The 22,296-nt window shown below is 35.5% G+C and overlaps 3 protein-coding genes across 3 annotated transcripts; all 3 read right to left on the minus strand.

Annotated features, from left to right (window-relative positions):
* Positions 1-3,283: 3,283 nt before the first annotated feature.
* On the minus strand, positions 3,284-7,351 carry LOC136269804 (uncharacterized). Its single transcript, XM_066065048.1, has 3 exons — positions 5,596-7,351; positions 3,650-5,382; positions 3,284-3,316 (listed from the first exon to the last, which is right to left on the minus strand). The coding sequence occupies exons 1-3, from the start codon at positions 7,349-7,351 to the stop codon at positions 3,284-3,286; spliced, it is 3,522 nt and encodes a 1,173-aa protein (XP_065921120.1).
* A 6,897-nt stretch (positions 7,352-14,248) lies between these two features.
* On the minus strand, positions 14,249-18,043 carry LOC105347148 (NAD-dependent protein deacetylase Sirt6). Its single transcript, XM_011456067.4, has 6 exons — positions 17,753-18,043; positions 17,366-17,602; positions 16,896-16,982; positions 15,381-15,703; positions 14,928-15,121; positions 14,249-14,842 (listed from the first exon to the last, which is right to left on the minus strand). The coding sequence occupies exons 1-6, from the start codon at positions 17,880-17,882 to the stop codon at positions 14,647-14,649; spliced, it is 1,167 nt and encodes a 388-aa protein (XP_011454369.3). The 5' UTR covers positions 17,883-18,043; the 3' UTR covers positions 14,249-14,646.
* A 153-nt stretch (positions 18,044-18,196) lies between these two features.
* LOC105347149 (NAD-dependent protein deacetylase Sirt6) lies at positions 18,197-22,296 on the minus strand. Its single transcript, XM_011456068.4, has 7 exons — positions 22,141-22,296; positions 21,902-22,051; positions 20,337-20,585; positions 20,165-20,251; positions 19,754-20,076; positions 19,046-19,239; positions 18,197-18,888 (listed from the first exon to the last, which is right to left on the minus strand). The coding sequence occupies exons 2-7, from the start codon at positions 22,026-22,028 to the stop codon at positions 18,690-18,692; spliced, it is 1,179 nt and encodes a 392-aa protein (XP_011454370.3). The 5' UTR covers positions 22,029-22,051; positions 22,141-22,296; the 3' UTR covers positions 18,197-18,689.

The following is a 22,296-nucleotide window of genomic DNA, read 5'->3' on the forward strand; positions in this document are numbered from 1 at the left end:
AATAATCTTATGGCATGAATAATAAAAATATTAAAAACTGCTTAAAAACGATAAAAGACACCATATCTCAAAATTTTGATCATTGACCTCATATAAATTTTATGCCAATAGAATAAGGTCAATATAAGTAGTTCAATACCATAAATTTTTTTGTAATATCATCATTCAATTTTTTGTAAAATTGAATCAAAAATGGGAAGGGATTTGAAAAATGATAGAGGAAATTCGGACTGAATTATTTTTAAAAATTTATGCTGAAATCTTGATGTTGTGTACTTATTTAGTGCCACTACCATTCATAAAGTGTATCTTATTTTTTAAAGTGCTTAATTATTTGTAATATTTTTTTAATTAAGAAAATCTCAATCGTAGTGTAAAATTTTATGGGATTTTTCTTGATTTTTCAATGAATATTCAATGGCTATGGAGGGTAATCGTGTTCAAAAATCCAGACATGTAAACTTGTAAGTCCGAATATGCAGTCGTGTTGGTGTGTAAGCCCGAGTATGAATGAGTGTAATTTTGATCGTATAACCTATAAAACTCGGGCAGAAACACTTTAGAGTTGACCCCGTAGGCCTTCAATCTAATTTTTGCTACAGCTGTAAAATGCTGTTTGTTATTTACATGTAACCTGTCACTATAATAGACACTTTCCATCTGTAGTCTCTGCATTTGTATTTCCGTTTTCTGAAATAGCGCGGCTGACATGTTACAAATCAACAAATGTAAAGCCTACAAGTTTGTCGAATTTTGACATGACCATATATGGAAACAGTGACGTCACCGATATAAAAGGATAGCCGCAAGTAAAGGCATGCCGTAATCGCCGGAATGGGGACGGAATAAATAAAAAAAATATTAGGTGGGCTAATAATCATTTTATCTCTGGACAAAAACGTTAACATTTTTAGGAAGTATTATTTTTCGGAAAAATAAATCATAAGCTTGGTGTACATTTTATCAAGAGAATGTATAAAAGATGCGAGTGAAGAATTCAATCGGCTTCAGATACCTTCTTAAAACTGGGAAAAAAAATACATATGTAATGACTTTGTTTGAATATACTTGGATATGGATATACATGCATTTTTACTAGAGTACATGCAACAAATTGTTAAAGTACAGAGGTCGGCTGAATAAAGAAAATACATGTATCTCTAAAAGCATCCTTATCGCTACCACAAAGATGGGACAAGAACCCCCCCCCCCCCCCCCCCCCCGCGAAAAATTACACGGGGTCGGCCAGCCGGACAATTCAATAACTGAGTTGCAAAGTTATCAATAAGTAAAACTAACTATTTAAAGATATTGGTATGAGATTTTGATTAATATGAGACATGAGAAGCGACATCCCCCCTTTAAAAAAGATAAATAAAAATTCCCAAGATAAGGTTAACTGTCGTGAAATTAAATTTGTATACATTATTTTTTCAAAAATGTTTCATATTGCCTTGTTGGTAATATAATTATAGGGGGAAAAAGCTCATCATGCAGGTGCAAGTTTTTTTTTATTTCAAGCAATTATTACGGGATATCAGTATGACGTCCTGAATGTCCGTTCAATACAGACTCACTTAGTGAAGTTTGTTGATAAAAAATTTCCGGAGAGCTATTATAACACAGCTTTACAGCCACTTGTGAACATGTACTGTTTACCATAAAGCAGCTACTTAATTTTGTAAAATTATCGTCAATACAATATATAATTTAGAATATTTTATAATTAAGACTTACCAGTTCATATACGATCAAATTCATCTGACCCACCCCGTTTCTTAATACAGAAATCTAATTTCCGAAAACATAATTACAAAAAATAAACATACTCGTATACCCTTACTTTTTCTTCAAAACGTTTGAATTCTTAACAAGACTTTGTGCTTTAATTAATAATTATAGAACTTCTTTTTAAAACCGTTTTAGATTAATTTATTATTTATCTTGTACTTGCACACCAAAATCATTTTGATATTTTAAAAAAAGTATAAATACATGTATAGTTACATACATTTTTCCGCAAAAAATACAAAATCTTTTCAAGTAGTTTAATTTTAACTAATTCAGAAAATAACAAAATTAACAAGAGAAAAGCTGTCAATGTGACAGCAAACCGGGTTTCTTTTGTGTGAACAGTATCCATATTAAATCCATATTTGTCAATCCTGAATTGATAAATACTACCTATCCAGAGAAATGGGGTACTCTATATGCAATATTTTTGCCATAATGACTTAGTTCAACGGCTGGTATTTGTTTTCATTAATTATCAGGAATCATAATCCTAGGAATTTGCATACCTCTGATAAATGTATAATTGATCTGCAAAAGAACAAATACCTATCTTGAAAACTGTGGGAGGGGTTATCGGTACAATAAGAGTACCTTTTGGCAGCCACTCGCCCGCCCGCCATTTTCACTATTTCAATAACCGGAAAACCCGGTTAAAAGTTCTCTCTCAAAATTCTTAGAACTCAGAAGCAACGGAGTTACATGAGACCTAACAGCGGTCTCCGAACCCCGTGTCGCTCAAAATATATTGACCCCCTTAAGAAATTTCTTGATCCATCTCATTTCTAAAAAAAAATTACGCATTAACTTCTATTCCAGTTTAAATTACATGTCAAATTATTTTAGAGAAATAGGATATTATACATTTCTTTTTAACCCTTATCGTATAATACCATGATAATTATATAACAAAAAATAGTGCATTCGTCACATCGGCAACGGTTTTTATATATATGAGCCTCTTCCTGTTTGGTCCAGTTTCAATCATACCTCAATGATTTTCTAAAACTAATACCGGTATTTCCGATAGAAAAAGTGTCGCTCATTTAAAGGTTATTGCAACAGTTTAGCTGAATATTATGTTTATTTTTCGTCCATTCCGGCGATTACAGCATGCCTTTTCCCGCAGCAAAGCATTTGCCTTATAGGGTCATGTCAAAATTTGACAAACTTGTAGACTTTACATTTGTCAATTTGTATCATGTCAGATGTGCTAATGTCGAGTCTGAAGTTACAAATGCAGATACTACTGGTTGAAAGTGTGCAAAGTTGAAGGTTTAATTAACTAATGAAAACAATTAAGCTGCAAAATGTGCATTATACGAAGGAACTGAGTCAAATCTTACATGTGTTTATGCCCGAGTTATATAGGTAACACGATCAGAATTACACACTTTTATCCCCAGACTTACACACCAACACGATTGCATATTCGGATTTACATGTTCACATGTCTGCAATTTTGAACACGATTACCCTCCATAAATGGCCATTAACTCAAAAAGTAGGTCATTGACTTACTTTTCTGAAAGTGAAAAATAACAATACAAGCAAAGATCTATAACACACAATAGATGGTTTTTCATTATCATCAGTGGATTTTTTTTTCATTCTGAGTAAACGTCATCCTTAAGGCAGATTGTTATATAATTGTAAATTTGAAATTTCAATTTTGCATATTAAGTGCATTTTTCTCAATAACGAACAATATGATTCTTTACATGTATTTTCATATCAATCGATATATTTTTAACACTTTCTTCACGGCATAGCGCTTTTCAGTACTTTCAGTACTTTGATTCTTCGTGGGAACAGGGATATTCAAAATAGCCTGTACTTTGTCTGAGGTTGGTTTTACCTGACCATTTCCGACTAAATGACCTAGAAATTCCAATTCTCTAGCCGCAAACTCACATTTCTTTGGATTTGCTGTAAGACCTGCGTTCTGAATAGATGTAAGAACTGCTTTTACATGACCCACATGACTGTTCCAGTCTTTACTGAAAATGATAATGTCATCAATAAAAGCATCTGAATACTCTTCATGACCCATTAAGATCTTTCTTACCAATCTGTTGAAAGTAGCTGCTGAATTCATCATACCAAATGGCATCACAGTAAACTGATAATGGCCAAATGGTGTGATGAACGCACTCTTTTCCTTTGCTTCATTGTCCAGTAAAATTTGCCAGTATCCTTTAGTGAGATCTAACTTACTAAGATATTTAGCTTCTCCCAATCTGTCAATGATTTCCTCTATCTGCGCATTAGGCTCTGGATCAAATTGAGTTACAGCGTTTAGTCTACGGTAATCTACACAAAACCTAATAGATTGGTCTTTCTTGGGAATGATTACCACAGGTGAGGCATATGGACTTACCGACTGCTCTACTATACCTGCCTCCAACATTACTGATAACTCTCTTTTGACCTCATCCCTCAATGCATGTGGTATCTGATAAGGTTTCTGAAAAACTGGTATTTCACTTGTAGTTACCACACGATGTTTCAACAGACTAGTTCGACCTGGAACATTGGACAAAACAGAACTAAATTGATCCAAGCAATCTTGTAACTCACCTTTTTGTTTCTGCGTCAGCCTTTGAGAAATTGTTACATCGTTAACCGTATCTCTAACATGCAAAAGCGGATTCCCGATCCACTCATCATCATCATCTGAAGAGTCTGCGTGACAGACCGCAGTCATTACTTTCTCATCACTTACAACGTTGTCATCATCCCTCTCTATCCACCGTTTCAACATGTTGATGTGGTACACCTTTCTGACACCGTTATCATACTGAACCCTATAATCGACTGGACTTACTTTCTCTGTAACAGACACTGGTCCCTTCCACTGAGCTAATAACTTCTTTGTACTTGTAGGTAATAAAACCAGTACCTTGTCACCAACTTCAAAAGATCGATGCCTTGCTTTCCGATCGTAATACCTTTTCTGTTCAATTTTACTTACTTCTTCATTTTCTGACACAATGTCCGCCATCTTTGCCAGCTTTTCCCTGGTTTCAAGAATATAACTCAGTACTGATGGCTGTAATTGACTCTCCGCCTCATCTTCCTCCAAACTCTCTTTAAGTATTCCTAGAGGACCTCTCACATACCTTCCGTAAAGTAGTTCAAAAGGAGAAAATCCAGTTGTCTCTTGGGGAACCTCTCTGTATGCGAACAACAAATAAGGTAACAATTTGTCCCACTTACCTGGTTCGTCTTGAGCATAAATCTGAAGCATTCTCTTTAGCGTTCCATTGAACCTTTCAACGAGACCGTTGGCTTGTGGATGGTACGGAGTTGTGTTGAGTTTGCGTATGCTTAACAATTTACAAAGCTCTGTAATTAATGAGGACATAAAGTTGGTACCTTGGTCAGATAGTATCTCTTTGGGAACACCAAGTCTCGTAAAAACTTCCATCATAGCTTCCGCTACAACTTCTGCATCTTGACTTCTGAGGGGTATTGCTTCAGGATACTTAGTGGCGTAATCACACATCACTAAAATGTACTGATTACCTCGTTTCGTTTTTGGCAAAGGTCCAACCATGTCAATCGCCACACGCTGGAATGGATAATCAACTGAAGGAATTTTAACAAGAGGTACCTTACTTACCCTCGACTTTGACGTTCCTTTCTGACATTTTGGGCAAGATTGACAGTATTTTTTTGTATCCTCAAAAATACCTGGCCAAAAGAAATTCCTTAGAATTCTTTCCCTCGTCTTCTTAATCCCCATGTGACCTGCTAAAGGGATATCATGACTCAACGACAATATTTGCTTTCTGAACTTACTTGGTACAATTACTTGCTTTAGAACCTCGTCAGTAACTGTCGTAAATACTCTATACATCATTCTGTTTTCCTTCATGATATAACTTCTACCATTCTTCGTTCCTTCAGATACTTCTTTGTTTCTACACTGTTCCAAACTAGGATCCTTACCTTGTTCCTCTATCCACTCATTTCTGGAGACTATGTCGTGTACCACAGATCTATCCCCAATACCTTCATCTTTATCTTGTGATACCTTTTTTGCTGAAGCTCTAGTTTCCACTGCCTGACACATTTCATCATCTGGCTTAACAGGGCTTGTAGATCTCTCCACTGGAATATCTACCCTAGTAAAGTTACCAACAATCAAATCAGCAAATGGAGAGTTCATCACCAAAGCAACAACCTTACCTTTCACATAAGGGGTGTCTACCTGTATCCAGACCTCTGGACATCTTTGTGAACTTCCGTTTGCCAGGGTAACATCACTTGTCACCCCTGTCTTGTCATCATCACTAACAAATCTGTCAGATACTAAAATCGCAGTGCACCCGGTATCTCTGAGTACTGATGCACTCTTACCGTTCACTGTACCTGTTTCGATTCTAAGTCCACTCTGACAAATAACTGACTCAATGACAGACTTCTTCTCATCTACTATAACCGGAAGCTCCACTGCCACTCCCTTTCTCGATATAGTAGGAGAATGAATCAAACCTGCTTTATCCTTACCAGTATATCCCTGAGTTGGTTGACCTTTATCATTAAAGCCAGGACTAGAATTCTTGGGTACCTGTTTCCGTAGAGGACAGTTGTTCATAAAGTGACCTACTCTACGACACTGAAAACATTTTTTCTCTTCCCTGTTTTGACCGACCATAGGATTGTTATTGCTTTTAACACCATTACCTTGGTTTCTTACCTCTCTCTGCGGCACAGGTCCTTTGTTCATTACCTGGTTACCTTTATGTGCGTTCTGGTAAGCCTCTGCCAATTCTATCATCTCCTCTACAGACTTAGGTTGTCTCTCTTTCAACCATATCTGAAGATCTCTAGAAGAACTATTTGTAAGCTGTTCACGCATCAGAACATCTACCAGATTATCATGATTTTTGTTTACTTTTTCCATCTGACACCAATGGTCAAAATAATTGGTAGCTCGACTACTAAACTCCCTAAAAGTTTCACTGGAAAATTGCTTACACCCTCTGAACTTATCTCTGTACGTGCTAGCTGTAAGATTGTACCGCTTCAGAATAGCGTTCTTTATGACATCGTAGTCATTTGCTTCAACTTCTCCTAACCGTGCATATGTATCTAACGCCTTACCTGTCAGTTGTGGTATCAGTCTGAGAGCCCACTCTGCTTTCTGCCACTTGTGAAGAGTTGCTAAACGCTCAAAAGATCTTAAGAAAACATCTATGTCTTCACCTTCAACATATTTTGGTAAGATAAACTTAACCTCGTGTTTCGCTTCTCTCTCTACCATTGCTACTGGATTAGTCTCCCGCTCTCTCATCTTTCTTTCTTGTAGTTCTAACTCTTTCATTCTCACCTCTAACTTTTTCTCTTCAAGATCTTTATCATGCAGACGTTTTCTCTCTTTTTCATCATTCTCCATTTTTATTCTCTGCATTTCTAACTCATCTTTCTCTTTCTCTCGTCTTGCCTGTCGTTCTTCCCGCTCCACTTCACACGCATGTTTCCACATCTCCATGCAAGTAGACAAATCTTGACCCTCCTCTACAGCCTCCTTAACCCAACCAGGTAACGACATCGTACAACTCTAGACTACAAAACCAACAGACTATCAAAGACCGAGTTCTCTTTCAGGTGGGACTGAGCTGCAATAAACTTTAATAAGAAATTAAACAATTATTGAACTTTTCTTCAAAAATCAAAAAATGTTTCAATCACAACGGATATGAATTTCTCAATTCAAACAAACATGAAAAATTCAATACAAAAAAAAAAAAAATCACTCAGCCTAAATGACAAAATCCCACCGCTGCCACCATATGTAATGAGTTCTTTTTGGATTTTGTCAGCTGAATGAACAATAAGATTTTGTACAGAAAATAAACAAGTTTAATTTGAAAAAAAAATTAATAAACAAAACAAATCATTATTCTCACTCCCCCTTTCACACCACTCTCATTCGAACATAACAAAAAAAAGAATAATAATTCAATTAAACAAATGAACAAATATCTGATACTATCAACTAAATTCAAGACTAAATCACACTGTATCAGATATAAAATGGAAGTAAACTACAAAATGTTGTTTGGAAGCTATTTCAACCAATAAAACTCTTGTTGAAAAATTTACTCAAAAAAATATTAAAGTTCAATAATTCAAAATACCGTGAATTTACAATTACTTCAAATTTCAGCTCAAAAGCATGTATATGAAAATTAGCCTGTAATAACAGTCGCTTTTTAACACTTAAAACCTCTCTGAAAATGAACTCAAGGTCACTATGCACTCGAGACGCTCCTGCCCTCGTCAAATTTCCTGTCCCTCTTGTCGCTATCCTAACCGAAAGCCCCGGACTCTCAGGTCTCTCGCTTCCAGTCTACGACCACTGCCCGGATAGAAAGCCACGCCCCACTCAGCATAGAATGCGTCCCCGACCTTCGTCAATTGTCCCCACGACCTTCCATAGGAAAATTTCTGTCTAGCACACCAGGCTGTATTTCAGGTAATTGTATCAAACACCCTTACGCACGGCTAGGAAAACATGTGCCCGCCTAACAGAATCCAAAATTTCAATGGCTACCCATTTCTCCTTAGTATTAAGCTAACTTGAGATATTCACCAAATCTTGAAACAGGAGCTGCAAAACGTGGCACCCGGCTGATGTCGTTACCGGACCCTCTACTGACCACTACACCCAAACCGGTCACTTTAAATACTCGATCTAAAAAATAGCACACTCACCCGACACTCGTCACTCACATACGGTAACCCATTCATAACAAAATTAAAGAGGAACACAAATATAAACACCAGTATATACAAAACTGAATCAACTTTATTACAATAGTGAACTGCGTTCTATAGAACGCAGTTCGCAATTCAAAATTTAGAATTCATATTTGGGGCCCGCTTGCCTTATATGCAATTGAATAGTGAACTGCGTTCTATAGAACGCAGTTTGCAATTCAAAATTTAGAATTCATATTTGGGACCCGCTTGCCTTATATGCAATTGAATAGTGAACTGCGTTCTATAGAACGCAGTTCGCAATTCAAAATTTAGAATTCATATTTGGGGCCCGCTTGCCTTATATGCAATTGAATAGTGAACTGCGTTCTATAGAACGCAGTTCGCAATTCAAAATTTAGTGCGATTGAATAGTGAACTGCGTTCTTTCTAGAACGCAGTTCGCAATTCAAAATTTAGAATTCATATTTGAGGCCCGCTTGCCTTATATGCAATTGAATAGTGAACTGCGTTCTATCTAGAACGCAGTTTGCAATTCAAATTTAGAATTCATATTTGGGTAGTTTTTAGCTCACCGAAACGAAGTCGGGGGGAGCTTATGCTATACCCTCGGCGTCGGCGTCGGCGTCGGCGTCCGAACCTGGTTAAATTTTTTGTTGCAGGTCCTGTATCTAAGTTAGTACTTGTCCTATCTTCACCAAACTTGCATGGATGATGCATCTTGACCTACTCATGGACTTGAAAGACCTGAATGCTGAATCAGGGCCATTAGTTTCAGATGCTGGAGGAGGTTAAGGTTTTTGGAGCAAGTTAGAGTTTTTGGTGCAGGTGCCCTTTGATAGCAATTTATAGGTTACTACTGGTCCTAACTTTACCAAACTTGCATGGATGGTGCATCTTATGATACTGATGCATCAGACATGCTTTAATGCTGAATCTGAGCCTTAAATTTCAGATGCTGGATGAGGTTAAGGTTTTTAGAGCTGGTTAACGTTTTTGGAGCAGGTGCCCTTTGATGATTATATCATAGTTATTACTGGTCCTAACTTCACTAAATTTGCATAGATGGTGCGTCTTATGATACTGATATACCTGGCAGGCTTGAATGCTGAATCTGAGCCATAGGTTTCAGATGCTGGATGAGGTTAAGGTTTTTAGAGCTGGTTAACGTTTTTGGAGCAGGTGCCCTTTGATGATTATATCTTAGTTATTACTGGTCCTAACTTCACTAAATTTGCATAGATGGTGCGTCTTATGATACTGATATACCTGGCAGGCTTGAATGCTGAATCTGAGCCATAGGTTTCAGATGCTGGATGAGGTTAAGGTTTTAAGAGCTGGTTAAAGTTTTTGGAGCAGGTGCCCTTTGATGATTATATCTTAGTTATTACTGGTCCTAACTTCACCAAACTTGCATAGATGGTGTGTCGTATGATACTGATGCCTCTGACAGGAAGGAATGCCGAATCTGAGCCATAAGTTTCGGATGCTGGATAAGGTTAAGGTTTTTAGAGCTGGTTAAAGTTTTGGAGCAGGTGCCCTTTGATGATTATAACTTAGTTATCACTGGTCTTAACTTCACCAAACTTATATGGATGGTGCGTCTTATAATACTGATGCACCTGACAGGCATGAATACTGAATCTGAGCCATAGGTTTCGGATGCTGAAGGAGGTTAAGGTTTTAAGACTTTGTTAAAGTTTTTGGAGCAGGTGTCCTCTGATGATTATATCTTAGTTATTACTGGTCCTAACTTCATAAAACTTGCATGGATGATACGTCTTATGATACTGATGCACCTGGCAGGCTTGAATGCTGAATCTGAGGCGTATGTTTCGGATGCTGGATGAGATTTGTTTTTTTGGAACAGGTCACAAATTTTATAGATAATAGCTTGCATAGTTGATTTAACTATAATATTAATGAACTGCAGAGGTAGCTTCAGATGCAGATCTCCATTATCAAAGTTGCTAAAAAAATTATCCTATCTAAAACCTGCTTGATAGATGTGTTCGTTGTTAAATGATATAATATGATTCCTATGATATAGTATTGTATGATATGATACACTATTGTTTTATATGATACAATATTATATCATATATTATATTGTAAAAAGTTATATGATGCGATATGATATTGTATCAATTTTTTTTGTACATTATGATATGATATTGTATTGTGATATTGTTATGTTTAGTATTGTTTATTATGATACAATATTGTATAATATGATATTGTATAATATCACATATATTATATTTTATCACATGCTATTTCATATGATATTGCAACATAATATAGTATCATATGATATGATATTGTATAATATATATCATATCATATGATACGATATTGTATAAAATGAGATTGGTTTAAATAATATATTATTATATCAATATATGAAAATGTATTATATGATATTGTATAATGTGATATTGTATCATATAATACATTAAAGTATACTATGATATTGTATGATATAATATAGTACTCTATCACATGATATTGTATCAATTGATATGATACAATGTTGTAGCTAATTTTATTGTATCATATGATACAATATCCTACATTGTATTAAATATGATACAATATCATACAATGCAATATCATGCTATAATATTATACAGTATAATATTGTGATGCATTATGTGATATGATATTGTATCATATATTATTATAATGTATCATATCATATCAATATCATAATATATTATGATATTGTATTATGTGATCAAATACAATAATGTATAACAAGATACAATGTCATATCATATGTTACAATATCATATTTCATCATTATTTATTACAGTATTTTATTGTAATATATGATATATATTGTACTGGTATCATAGGATGCAATATAGTATTTTATATTATCGTATTGATAAACATTGTATCATATAATACCCTATGAAATGAACATATGATTATTATACAATTTTTATTATATGATATTGTTATACGATATTTTATCAAAACAGTATCCATGTATATCCAAGATCATTAACTATGATTTTCAAATAATATGATAAAGGTGGTCTCATAAAGGTGATTCCTCAAAAAGGTGATCCCTCGTCTCGGTGAGCTTTGTAATCTGTTATTACCTATGTTTAAGAATCGGGCTTATATGCAATTGAATAGTGAACTGCGTTCTATCTAGAAAGCAATTCGCAAATCAAAATTTAGAATTCATATTCGGGACCTGAATTTTTCAGGGGCATCTACTAGTGGTATTTCACTACCACTGTGAAAATATGGTGATGCAGTTATCTATAGTTTCTGAGAATCGGGCTTATATGCAATTGAATACTGTAGTTTCATTGATATTCAAGGGCATCAATTTTCGTGGATAAAGTGAAAATCACAATATCAAGTATACGTAAATTAGTGGCCAATGAACCTATCAATACAAAATGTTAATTAAAATTGCACTTCAATGAATATTTAATTTCGTGGATCAACTAAACAATGATCCACGAAATTCATATCCTTATCTAGTGACACACTAGTAACTATATTTTTATTCATATGCACTGATAATAAATGAAAATAATATATATATTGCAAAGTACATTTTATTTTTTTTTTATCCATGCTTGCGTGCATGCATATTTCAGCATGCGCAGTCTAATATTTCCGGACACGACTTCCTACTAGACTGTGAAACTTGCAAAGTTGCGTTAGCGCGACGGCGTGTTAAGCAAAGTTGTGTTAGCGCGACGGCGTGTTGTGCAAAGTTGTGTTAGCGCGACGGCGTGTTGTGCAAAGTTGCGTTAGCGCGACGGTGTGTTGTGTACATGTGTTAGCGCAATGTCTTGTTTATCTGAACGCGATGTCGCGCTAATGCAAATGGCCCTATCCGGACACCATACAGATCTCAAAAACTATAGATTACTGCATCACCAAATTTCACAGTGGTAGTGAAATACCACTAGTAGATGCCCCTGAAAATTTCGGGCCCCAAAAATGAATTGCGAACTGCGTTCTAGAACGCAGTTCACTATTCAATTGCATATAAGGCAAGCGGGCCCCAAATATGAATTCTAAATTTTGAATCGCGAACTGCATTCTAGATAGAACGCAGTTCACTATTCAATTGCATATAAGGCAATCGGGCCCCAAATATGAATTCTAGATTTTGAATTGCGAACTGCGTTCTAGATAGAACGCAGTTCACTATTCAATTGCATATAAGGCAAGCGGGCCTCAAATATGAATTCTAAATTTTGAATTGCGAACTGCGTTCTAGATAGAACGCAGTTCACTATTCAATTGCATATAAGGCAAGCGGGCCCCAAATATGAATTCTAAATTTTGAATTGCGAACTGCCTTCTAGATAGAACGCAGTTCACTATTCAACAATTTGAATTGCGAACTGCGTTCTAGATAGAACGCAGTTCACTATTCAATTGCATATAAGGCAAGCGGGCCCCAAATATGAATTCTAAATTTTGAATTGCGAACTGCGTTCTATAGAACGCAGTTCACTCTTCAATTGCATATAAGGCAAGCGGGCCCCAAGTATGAATTCTAAATTTTGAATTGCGAACTAGTTCACTATTCAATTGCATATAAGGCAAGCGGGCCCCAAGTATGAATTCTAAATTTTGAATTGCGAACTGCGTTCTATAGAACGCAGTTCACTATTCAATTGCATATAAGGCAAGCGGGCCCCAAATATGAATTCTAAATTTTGAATTGCGAACTGCGTTCTATAGAACGCAGTTCACTATTCAATTGCATATAAGGCAAGCGGGCCCCAAATATGAATTCTAAATTTTGAATTGCGAACTGCGTTCTATAGAACGCAGTTCACTATTCAATTGCATATAAGGCAAGCGGGTCCCAAATATGAATTCTAAATTTTGAATTGCGAACTGCGTTCTATAGAACGCAGTTCACTATTCAAATGCATATAAGGCAAGCGGGCCCCAAGTATGAATTCTAAATTTTGAATTGCGAACTGCGTTCTATAGAACGCAGTTCACTATTCAATTGCATATAAGGCAAGCGGGCCCCAAATATGAATTCTAAATTTTGAATTGCGAACTGCGTTCTATAGAACGCAGTTCACTATTCAATCGCACTAAATTTTGAATTGCGAACTGCGTTCTATAGAACGCAGTTCACTATTCAATTGCGAACTGCGAACTGCGAACTGCGTTCTAAAAATTAGGTAGGTAGGGAATTTTTTTTTTATTTTATCATATTTTTTTCTGCATGAATCCTAAGAATGTTTGTTTGCATCATATTTAAAAACGGATGTTTTAATAGAAATAATATAAAATTCACAATCGGATAAAAACAGACATCTAAAAATGGTAGGATAGGGGCATATTTGTAGGTTAGGTCGGGTTACCCTAAACACACAACTTTTTTTTAGGCCTAATCATCATGCACATGCATGTCAGAGGTATATAGTTCAAATACCAATTTCCATGTATATACAGCGGTATGTCAGCCATTAAATTTTGATTTTAAAGGGAATCATTTTTATCTGAATGCATTTCTGCACTGCAAAAAATTGAAATGTTGTTGAAATTTGACAATGTTTGGGATATATGTTCTCAAATTGCAATTATGAATGCAATAGAACACTAAAATTAGCGGACCGCCATGGCTGATTTATCGTTCAGGAGTATTTGGATGATACTCTCGCATTCAGAGGAAGCTACAATTTACGTGAAGGAGGGCGCACGTCAACAAGACTTCTGAAAATATAGTACGGAATCTTTATTTGAACATTGAAAAGCGTGCTAAACATTTCGAGTTTTATTACAATCCTTTTTCAATACACTCCTTCCTTTTTTTGATTGAGAGCATGGCTTTCATTTCGACAGATGTAAAGGCTCCCAATCAAGTTTGATCACTGCGTATACGTAGTGCTGAAGGAAACAAATTGTAGAATAGACGCCGAACAGGTGATCAAAGATTAAAGACAAGCTCAAAAGACTTTCACAGGAAATGTATTGCCTTTAGAATTAATTCAGATTAGTCAAATGACCAAATTGAATAAAAAAAAAACCTTTATAACGAGTCTCATGGATGTATTGAGAGTTTTTACATGTTCATATATATTCTCCTATTGTTTAACTTTGATATAGTTCGTAAATCTGCTACAATTTTCTTTGTGTGTCGTAAGCCAGCATTCGGACTTCCCTGTCCTGCTCCCATTTTTTCAACTCATCTCCCGGAAGAACACTGCGCATCAATTCGCGCATCATTTTATCACAGTCTCCAAAAACACGTGACCCCAAAGGAACTCCGTTGTCATCTAGCTCTAAACACGTCTGGTCGTAATCTGTGATTTGTCTACAAAGTGAAATATTTATCATTTTATAAATTCGTTTGAAAGAAAATAGTTTGATCTTGCATTTTTATGTAAAATTTTTAATACCTGTTGCATATAACTAAACGCGTAGGATCCTGTCCACTCTCTACTAAGTCGTTTGCTGGTGAGACTTGCAAAGTAGTTCCTAAAGCCAAAACGAGGTCCGATTGTTCCGCGTGTTTCTCCGCACCATCTAACACATCACTCTCTAAATAGTCCCCAAAATTGATGATAGTGTTCATCAGATATCCATTACACTTCTAAAAATCACAATAAAAGCATTGCATAGAACATATTTAGATGTTGCATCAACCCAAGTCAAGAGTTTATGATCCATTCCTCTCTTCTTTGTGTAGAGAGGAACGGATCAAAAACCTTTGACATGGAAAGATGAATGTTAATTTTTTGAAATTATGTATACACTGTATGCTACGAAACTCAAATGTTGACAGTTTTGAAAAAAAAAGAAATACTTCTACGTCCATTACTTTTTGATTTTTTCTCTCCTTATATAATTACCTTATCATCGCACACCCGTCCCGTTCGATGATTTATCCGGCAATTCTTGCACTTATTTGCAGGGACATTGGTCGCTTTCCCGCCGCATCTGAAATTCCTCACATAACGTTTCTTACACTTCTCGCATTTCTCCACGAACCCGTTTCCGTGAAGTTCCGAAATTTGACCTTCCTTGACCCCCGACAATCGATGGAGGCCGTCCACGTTTTGACTGATAACGTGCTTCATGTACCCCTTTTCCAGTAGTTTGACGATGGCTTCATGTGTGTAAGTTGGGCGTAGCGCCTGCATGTTACGTGGCGGTACCTTGGACCCCTTGGTTCCTTAAAACATGATCAACACATACTTCAAACTGACAACAAATGTGACAGCAAATTGGGTTTTCTTTTATGTGAACTGTATCCATGATCCACTTTTCAAACCCTGAATTGATAAACACTACCTATCTAGAGAAAGGGAGTATCTTATATGCGATATTCTGATAGAAACTGATCAAGTTCAACAGCTGGACGGTTACTTTTTTTTTGTGGAAAATTATCATAAATCAAAATCCAAGTGATATAATGTACAATTATCTGCAAATCAACAACTTTCTATCTAAAAACTGTAGGAGGTGCTATCTGTACAATGGGGGTACCCTTTTGGCAGCCGCCTGCCCGCCAGTTTTACCATTTCAATAACAGGATTTCCCCTTTCCCTTTGTAATCCTATATACAAAGCAATATATATATTTTTATGTTTAAAACAAAGTAAGACGCCAAATTTTTTAGGGCTTTTACACTACTTAAATCAAAGTTGCAAGACTGAAAAGTATATTTATATTCAGAAATCAGAATTTGATGAATTTGAAAAAGCATGATCTCCTTTGAATGATTTTACTAATCATCTGGCAGTTTAGAACTAACAAGTGTACAATAATGCATCAATTTAATATTTTTTATGTTTTTCGTTTTTTGTTGTTGGTTTTTCTTTGTTTTGTTTGTTTGGTTTTTTTTCTCCATGGATTGCAGTTTTACTGCTTAATATATAGGTATTCTGTTTCATAACTATCACAAGCAACTACCCTACTCTTTATTCTATATTACAATATGGGATGAAAATGTGAGAAGTGAATAATTTATATATTCAACCTTTGTTTACAATAAAATAAAATAAAAATTAAAACACCCCAGGATTTTCCCCATGAAAAATCCGGTAAAAGAACTTATACAGTTAACCAAAACAACACAATTCCCTTGCAGTGTTAAGTATTGTATATGGTTTTACCGGATCGATATGGACGATTTGAATTCAATTTGATAAGCCTGAAAATGTACGATGATTTATATTCTTGATCAGTAATCAGTACGTAGCTTTATACTAAATTTTTTAATAAGTGGTTTCTTTTTTATTTTGAAGAGGTTTATTTCATATGCATATGTTGGGGGGGGGGGGGGGTGTTTGTTTTTGTGTGACTGTATGTGTTTTATTTATTTATTTATTTGTGGGGGGGGGGGGGTGGGGGTCATAATTTACCTTGTTTTTTAGCTTTGTCTCGCTCTGTCCATTTTCCAGTTATTCCTCTGAAATCACCGATCCCTGCAGCTGTTGAAATACCCGCTCCTTAAAATCAACAATTCAAATCTAATTAAAGAACGCCATTTTAATATTTTGATCAGAATGTGCATATTTCATTACTTACAAAAGGTTATATTACATGTTTAGCACTTCTCTTGATTTTACATGTAGTGTTAAGTGTAGTAATTTAAGTCCGAGATTGTATCGGTTTTTTTTAAAGAAATAGAATTTTTATTAACAAATTCAAGCGTATTAATAATGTTATATTTTATACCGCATTCATTGAATGCTAGTACTGGTTTGTATGATGATTTTCATTAAAAAAAACCTTCGAAATTTGAATAATATATATAGAAAAATAATAATAATAAATGAGAGCAATTTAATAGGATTTCAGTGAGGGTTGAAGGAAGTTTGCAAATGTATACCTGTAAATGCTATACAGTACTCTGACTTTTTGATCAGCTTAGCTACATGTTCCGCTTCTTTTTTCAGTTTTTCGTACGAGTCGTGAATTTCTGCCGTTTTTAATGCTTCCTTAATCATATCTTCTTCAGCTTTGGTGATTCCCGAGGCCTTGTCTTTTGATAATCTTTTGATTAACGTATACCAACAAACATCATGGAATGTTGCAAATCCTTTATCGTCCCAGTTTACTTGGAAATCTGACGGATATATAAAACTCTCAACTCAACCATACTATCGATCGCCAATAAAACTATATTTCATTTCCGACACTCGCGGTATAAAATTCTCTCTCTCTCTCTCTCTCTCTCTCTCTCCAGTGAATTACAAAATCACGATAATTTATTTACCTGAGCGTTCATTTTTCGGCAAAGCATACGCCCTAGTATCCACCCTGCCGTCTGTCGATTTGATGGGACCTTTGTCACATGAAATCACAGCACATTTCCATAACTTAGAGTCGCCTGATCCTGTCGCCATATTGATGGGGTGTGTCGATTTCGAACGAATGGATTGATTTAAATACCCAGGATATAGGCATAAGTATGTTTGTAATTGTTGTTGGTATGCGCCAGTGACGTAAATTGGTAAAAATAGACATGATAATCAATATATATGAGTGAATCGGGACTTCCAAAAAATAATTCCCTATACTAAAATTCCCACTACATGTAATTCACATGTTTTTGAAATCAATATTTGTTTTCGGAGATTACTCATCTAGCGTAAACGAGTCTTAAATTATAGGTATACTACAGTATATCTCAGTTTTATTATATATGCAAGACAAACAATATAGAAATTGCATTTAATATATAATTCGATCTTCAATACAGAGCGTATTTGACAAAACGGTCTTTTATCAATTATTTCACATTCGTAGTTAAAATATAGCTATAAAATTAATACAACCAAGTTTTGCTGAAAATAAATAATGAACACTAGGCGTGATGACGAAGATTACAAAATGGCATCCATTTCTCTCTCTCTCTCTCTCTCTCTCTCTCTCTCTCTCTCTCTTTCATTTTAAGAATTTATCAGTAGGACTCTATTTGGTCTTTTCGGGAAAAATATAGTAATACCTTCATATCAGCACTTCTACAAAGGTCATTTTATAACATACAAATATCAGTAACTACACGTGTCTGAATTATCTCCGAGTGTAACTATGAGTATTCTAATCAAACACGGGTATGTAAAGCAGTACACTGTTAGTTGTACTTTGTCAGTACTACCATGTGCAATAAAAAAAACACCCAGAAAACAATTAAACATGGACACGTGATTCTACAGTTTTCGTTTTAGATCGTAAGCAGTAAGTCTTTCCTCGCGTCCGCCTTCCCATTCTTGTAGTTCTTCTTTAGGGAGAACATTCCGCATTATCTCTGACATCAGCTTGTCACAATCTCCAAAAACACGTGACCCTAGTGTTGAAGTTCCGTTTTCGTCCATCTCTTTGCAGACGTTGTCATAAGGAGTACTTTGCCTGCAAAGAATAAAATTTGATAGCATTCAGGGTTCAATAATGATTGAATATGACCAATTAAAAATAAATCCTGTATTTCATTACAAGAACGACTACAGTTGCAAAAATTGTTTGTTCTTCAAACTTGAACATACAAATATATGAAAATGATTTATACCTGTTGCAGATGACCAATCTAGTTGGTTTTTGTCCCATTTCCACCAGAGAGTTAGCCGGGGAGACTTGAAGGGTGGTCCCAAGTGCCAAAACAAGGTCCGCCCGTTTGGCATGATGCTTGGCGCTTCCCAAAACATCCTCCTCCAAATAGTCCCCGAAATTGATGATGGTGTTCATCAAAAACCCACCACATTGCTTTGTTTAAAATTTAAGAAATAGAAACACATTTTACGTAGTACTACCTTTCTATGCCATGTTTTGAATTAGATTTACAATCTAGTTCGAGATTCAAAAATATATTTCTTTTCTTTTTATTGAAAATATGTAATTGTATAGTAACATACAAATAATTGTGGATTAGCGCCATGTCGAGAGGGAACCTAGTGTATTAATTATACAAATATATAAAGGTAGAATACTTAATATCTGCAAATAATCATGATGTTTACTATGTTCCCGATTTATCTTTTTTTCCCTGCGAAATCAAACTCATTGTGAATTCTCATTTTCAAATAATTCTAATCAATTTCAAATAAACTAATTTAATTTTTATTTTCTTTCAGTATTATATAAAACCATGGCGATTGGTACTTTTCCGTGAAATTTTAGCATGCACCTTGGAATCAAAAACGACTTACAGTATTTAAACGACTTGTTTTTATGTTATTCAAATTTCAGCCTTTTTTTTTTTGTTGTCGTTAAAACTAACCTTGACCTGACAGATACCACCGGTGCGGTGATTGATGCCACATCGCTCACAAGTATTGGCTGGAACGTCGGCCCGACGTCTCACCTGGCGACACCATTCGTACCGATTTCCACATTTCTCGCATTTCTCCATGAATGCGTTACCGTGCAGTTCGGATATCTTGGACTCCGGGATACCGGAAAGTCTGTGTAAACCGTCCGTGTTTTGACTGATGACGTACTTGATGTATCCGAGATCGGTCAGTTTTAACAGAGCCTCGTGGGTGTAAGTAGGACGAAGGTCAAGCATATTATGACCTCTCGTTTTGGACACGCCCCTCTGACCTATTTTCAAATAAAAGATTTTCCGAAATATTCTTTTCAGTCAATTTATTTAAAGGGGGGAAAAGTTGCAATACTAGTACATGTATACCATATTGTTTAACTTTTTCCTGTGTTGTCCATTTGCCATTAATTCCGCGAAAATCCCCTATTCCGGCTGCGGTTGATATTCCAGCACCTACAATTGCAAATAAAATTACTATTGAAATTCAATAATGATCTTAGACATGATTTTTGGCTTATGAGTAGTCAAAGTGACTTACCAGTGAAGGCTATGCAGTGGTTGGACTGTTTCAGCAGCTCGGCTATTCGTTTACCCTCGTCCTTTATGCACTGGTACGAATTGTGTGTCTCGGCAGTCTTCGCTGCCTCGCATATCATGTCCTTCTCCATCTCCGTTAGAACTATAGAGGTTCTTTCTGGGGTTCTGGCCGAGGCGGATCGGTACAGGACGTTCCAACAGGCGATGTGAAACATTGCCATTCCATTTTCATCCCAGTTGATCTTGAATTCTGAACAGAGCATAAGGTGTGTCATAGGTAAGAAGAGGAAAGAGTCGTCTTATGGTATTTTATATTGAAACATGAAAAGAAATCCATCATGTAAATAGAATATTAAAACATTAATATGCTTTCTTTGATGATTAATGCGGGATATAAAGGTTAAGGGACATTGCAGAAACCATGCAATTTATCGGTCGGTCGAAACCTTCAGCAACTTAAAAAATCACGGACTGCATTGAATAATCATGATGATGTCAGACTTAAATTCCAGTATCATATAAGGCAATTTGGCCTTTCGTACATTTAGATATAAGCAATGATTTAGTTTTTTTTTACCAATAAATTCATTAATTTGTTAAACTTCAGATGAAAATATACCGGTATATATAAACAATCCTTTCTTTTATGATTTATGCGAGTTCTGAAGGTAGCGATCATTGCATGGTTTGAACTTGATCGTCCTGTCAATTTCTATATACTGTACATGTATATAACAATCAATATCCGTATAAGAAAAAGAGGGATTCAAACTTGATGGATGTAATTAATGTTCGCACTTATCTGAGTCAATACGAAAATATGTTGAAGATCGAGAGAATGGTTTTAAATGACCATCTTCATAAAGGACACGGTAAAAAGCATTTTAAAGGACTTTGCTTTGACCTTATCTGACTTAGAAATTAATTAAGTTTAAGATCATTTCACATCCCTTATCCAACAAGTGTATGTAGAGTAATGCATATATTCCCAAGGGAAGAAGAAATAAGGTTGCGACAAGGATTTTACAGAGGGGTCTGCTATGACCTTGACATATGATATAGGGACTTGATTCAATGTCACTATTCTTTTTGTAATTAAATTCTAAACAAGATTGGGCCAAACATAGAGAAAATACTGTAAGGACATGGATTTTCATAAAGATCATCTACAACCTTGACATGACATAGAAACTTGCTTCCAGGCTACCACACATCAACTATTAACAAGCAGATAGCTTTTTTTTTAAATTCTGAGCAAGATTGGGCCAAGGGGTGAAAAATTGTGGTCCAAAATTGAGTTTAAAAACCAGCTGTGATCAAAAAGCTTATTTTGGAATGGAGCCAAGACGATCCGTTCAAAAACGTATATACATGCCTGTATTATTGTTAGAGAAACATGAACAATAAATCGTTGAGGAGTTGGACACTTTAAAAGAGTTTTCAATAGAATTTAATAGAAAATTAAATATTGCATCGTCAAAAAACCTTTATTGTACGTACAGTACTATAATAATGTACAGAATGAGGAATTGTGTATACTAGTATATATATATATATAAAGCCCACCTTTCTTTTCGCTTTTCTGTACGCTGTAGGCCCTCACGTCCGTTCGCCCGTCAGTGGTGAGGATGGGGTCCCTTTCACAAGCAATAAGACAGCAGCGACCAATTACTTCACTTTTTGGGCTCGCCATGATGATGTTTAATTTACTGTGTTCTGTTTAAAGGGGACACGTTCTGTCATAAAGTATCAGATGAATATTACACACACTTGCGTGGTTTTTTTTCATAAAATTTTGAACTTACCTGGGTGTTTTCACCTTATTTCTGCAATGATGTATGTCTTAATGAGAGAAAATAAAGGTGCAGAGTCCAGTCAGATAGGAAAACACACCAAATTAAGCGATGATATGAATGTAATCTCTAACGTGTTTATATTTACACATTCGTAACTTAGTATGC

This window comes from Magallana gigas, chromosome 7 (assembly GCF_963853765.1).
Source record: "Magallana gigas chromosome 7, xbMagGiga1.1, whole genome shotgun sequence".
Taxonomy (NCBI): domain Eukaryota; kingdom Metazoa; phylum Mollusca; class Bivalvia; order Ostreida; family Ostreidae; genus Magallana; species Magallana gigas.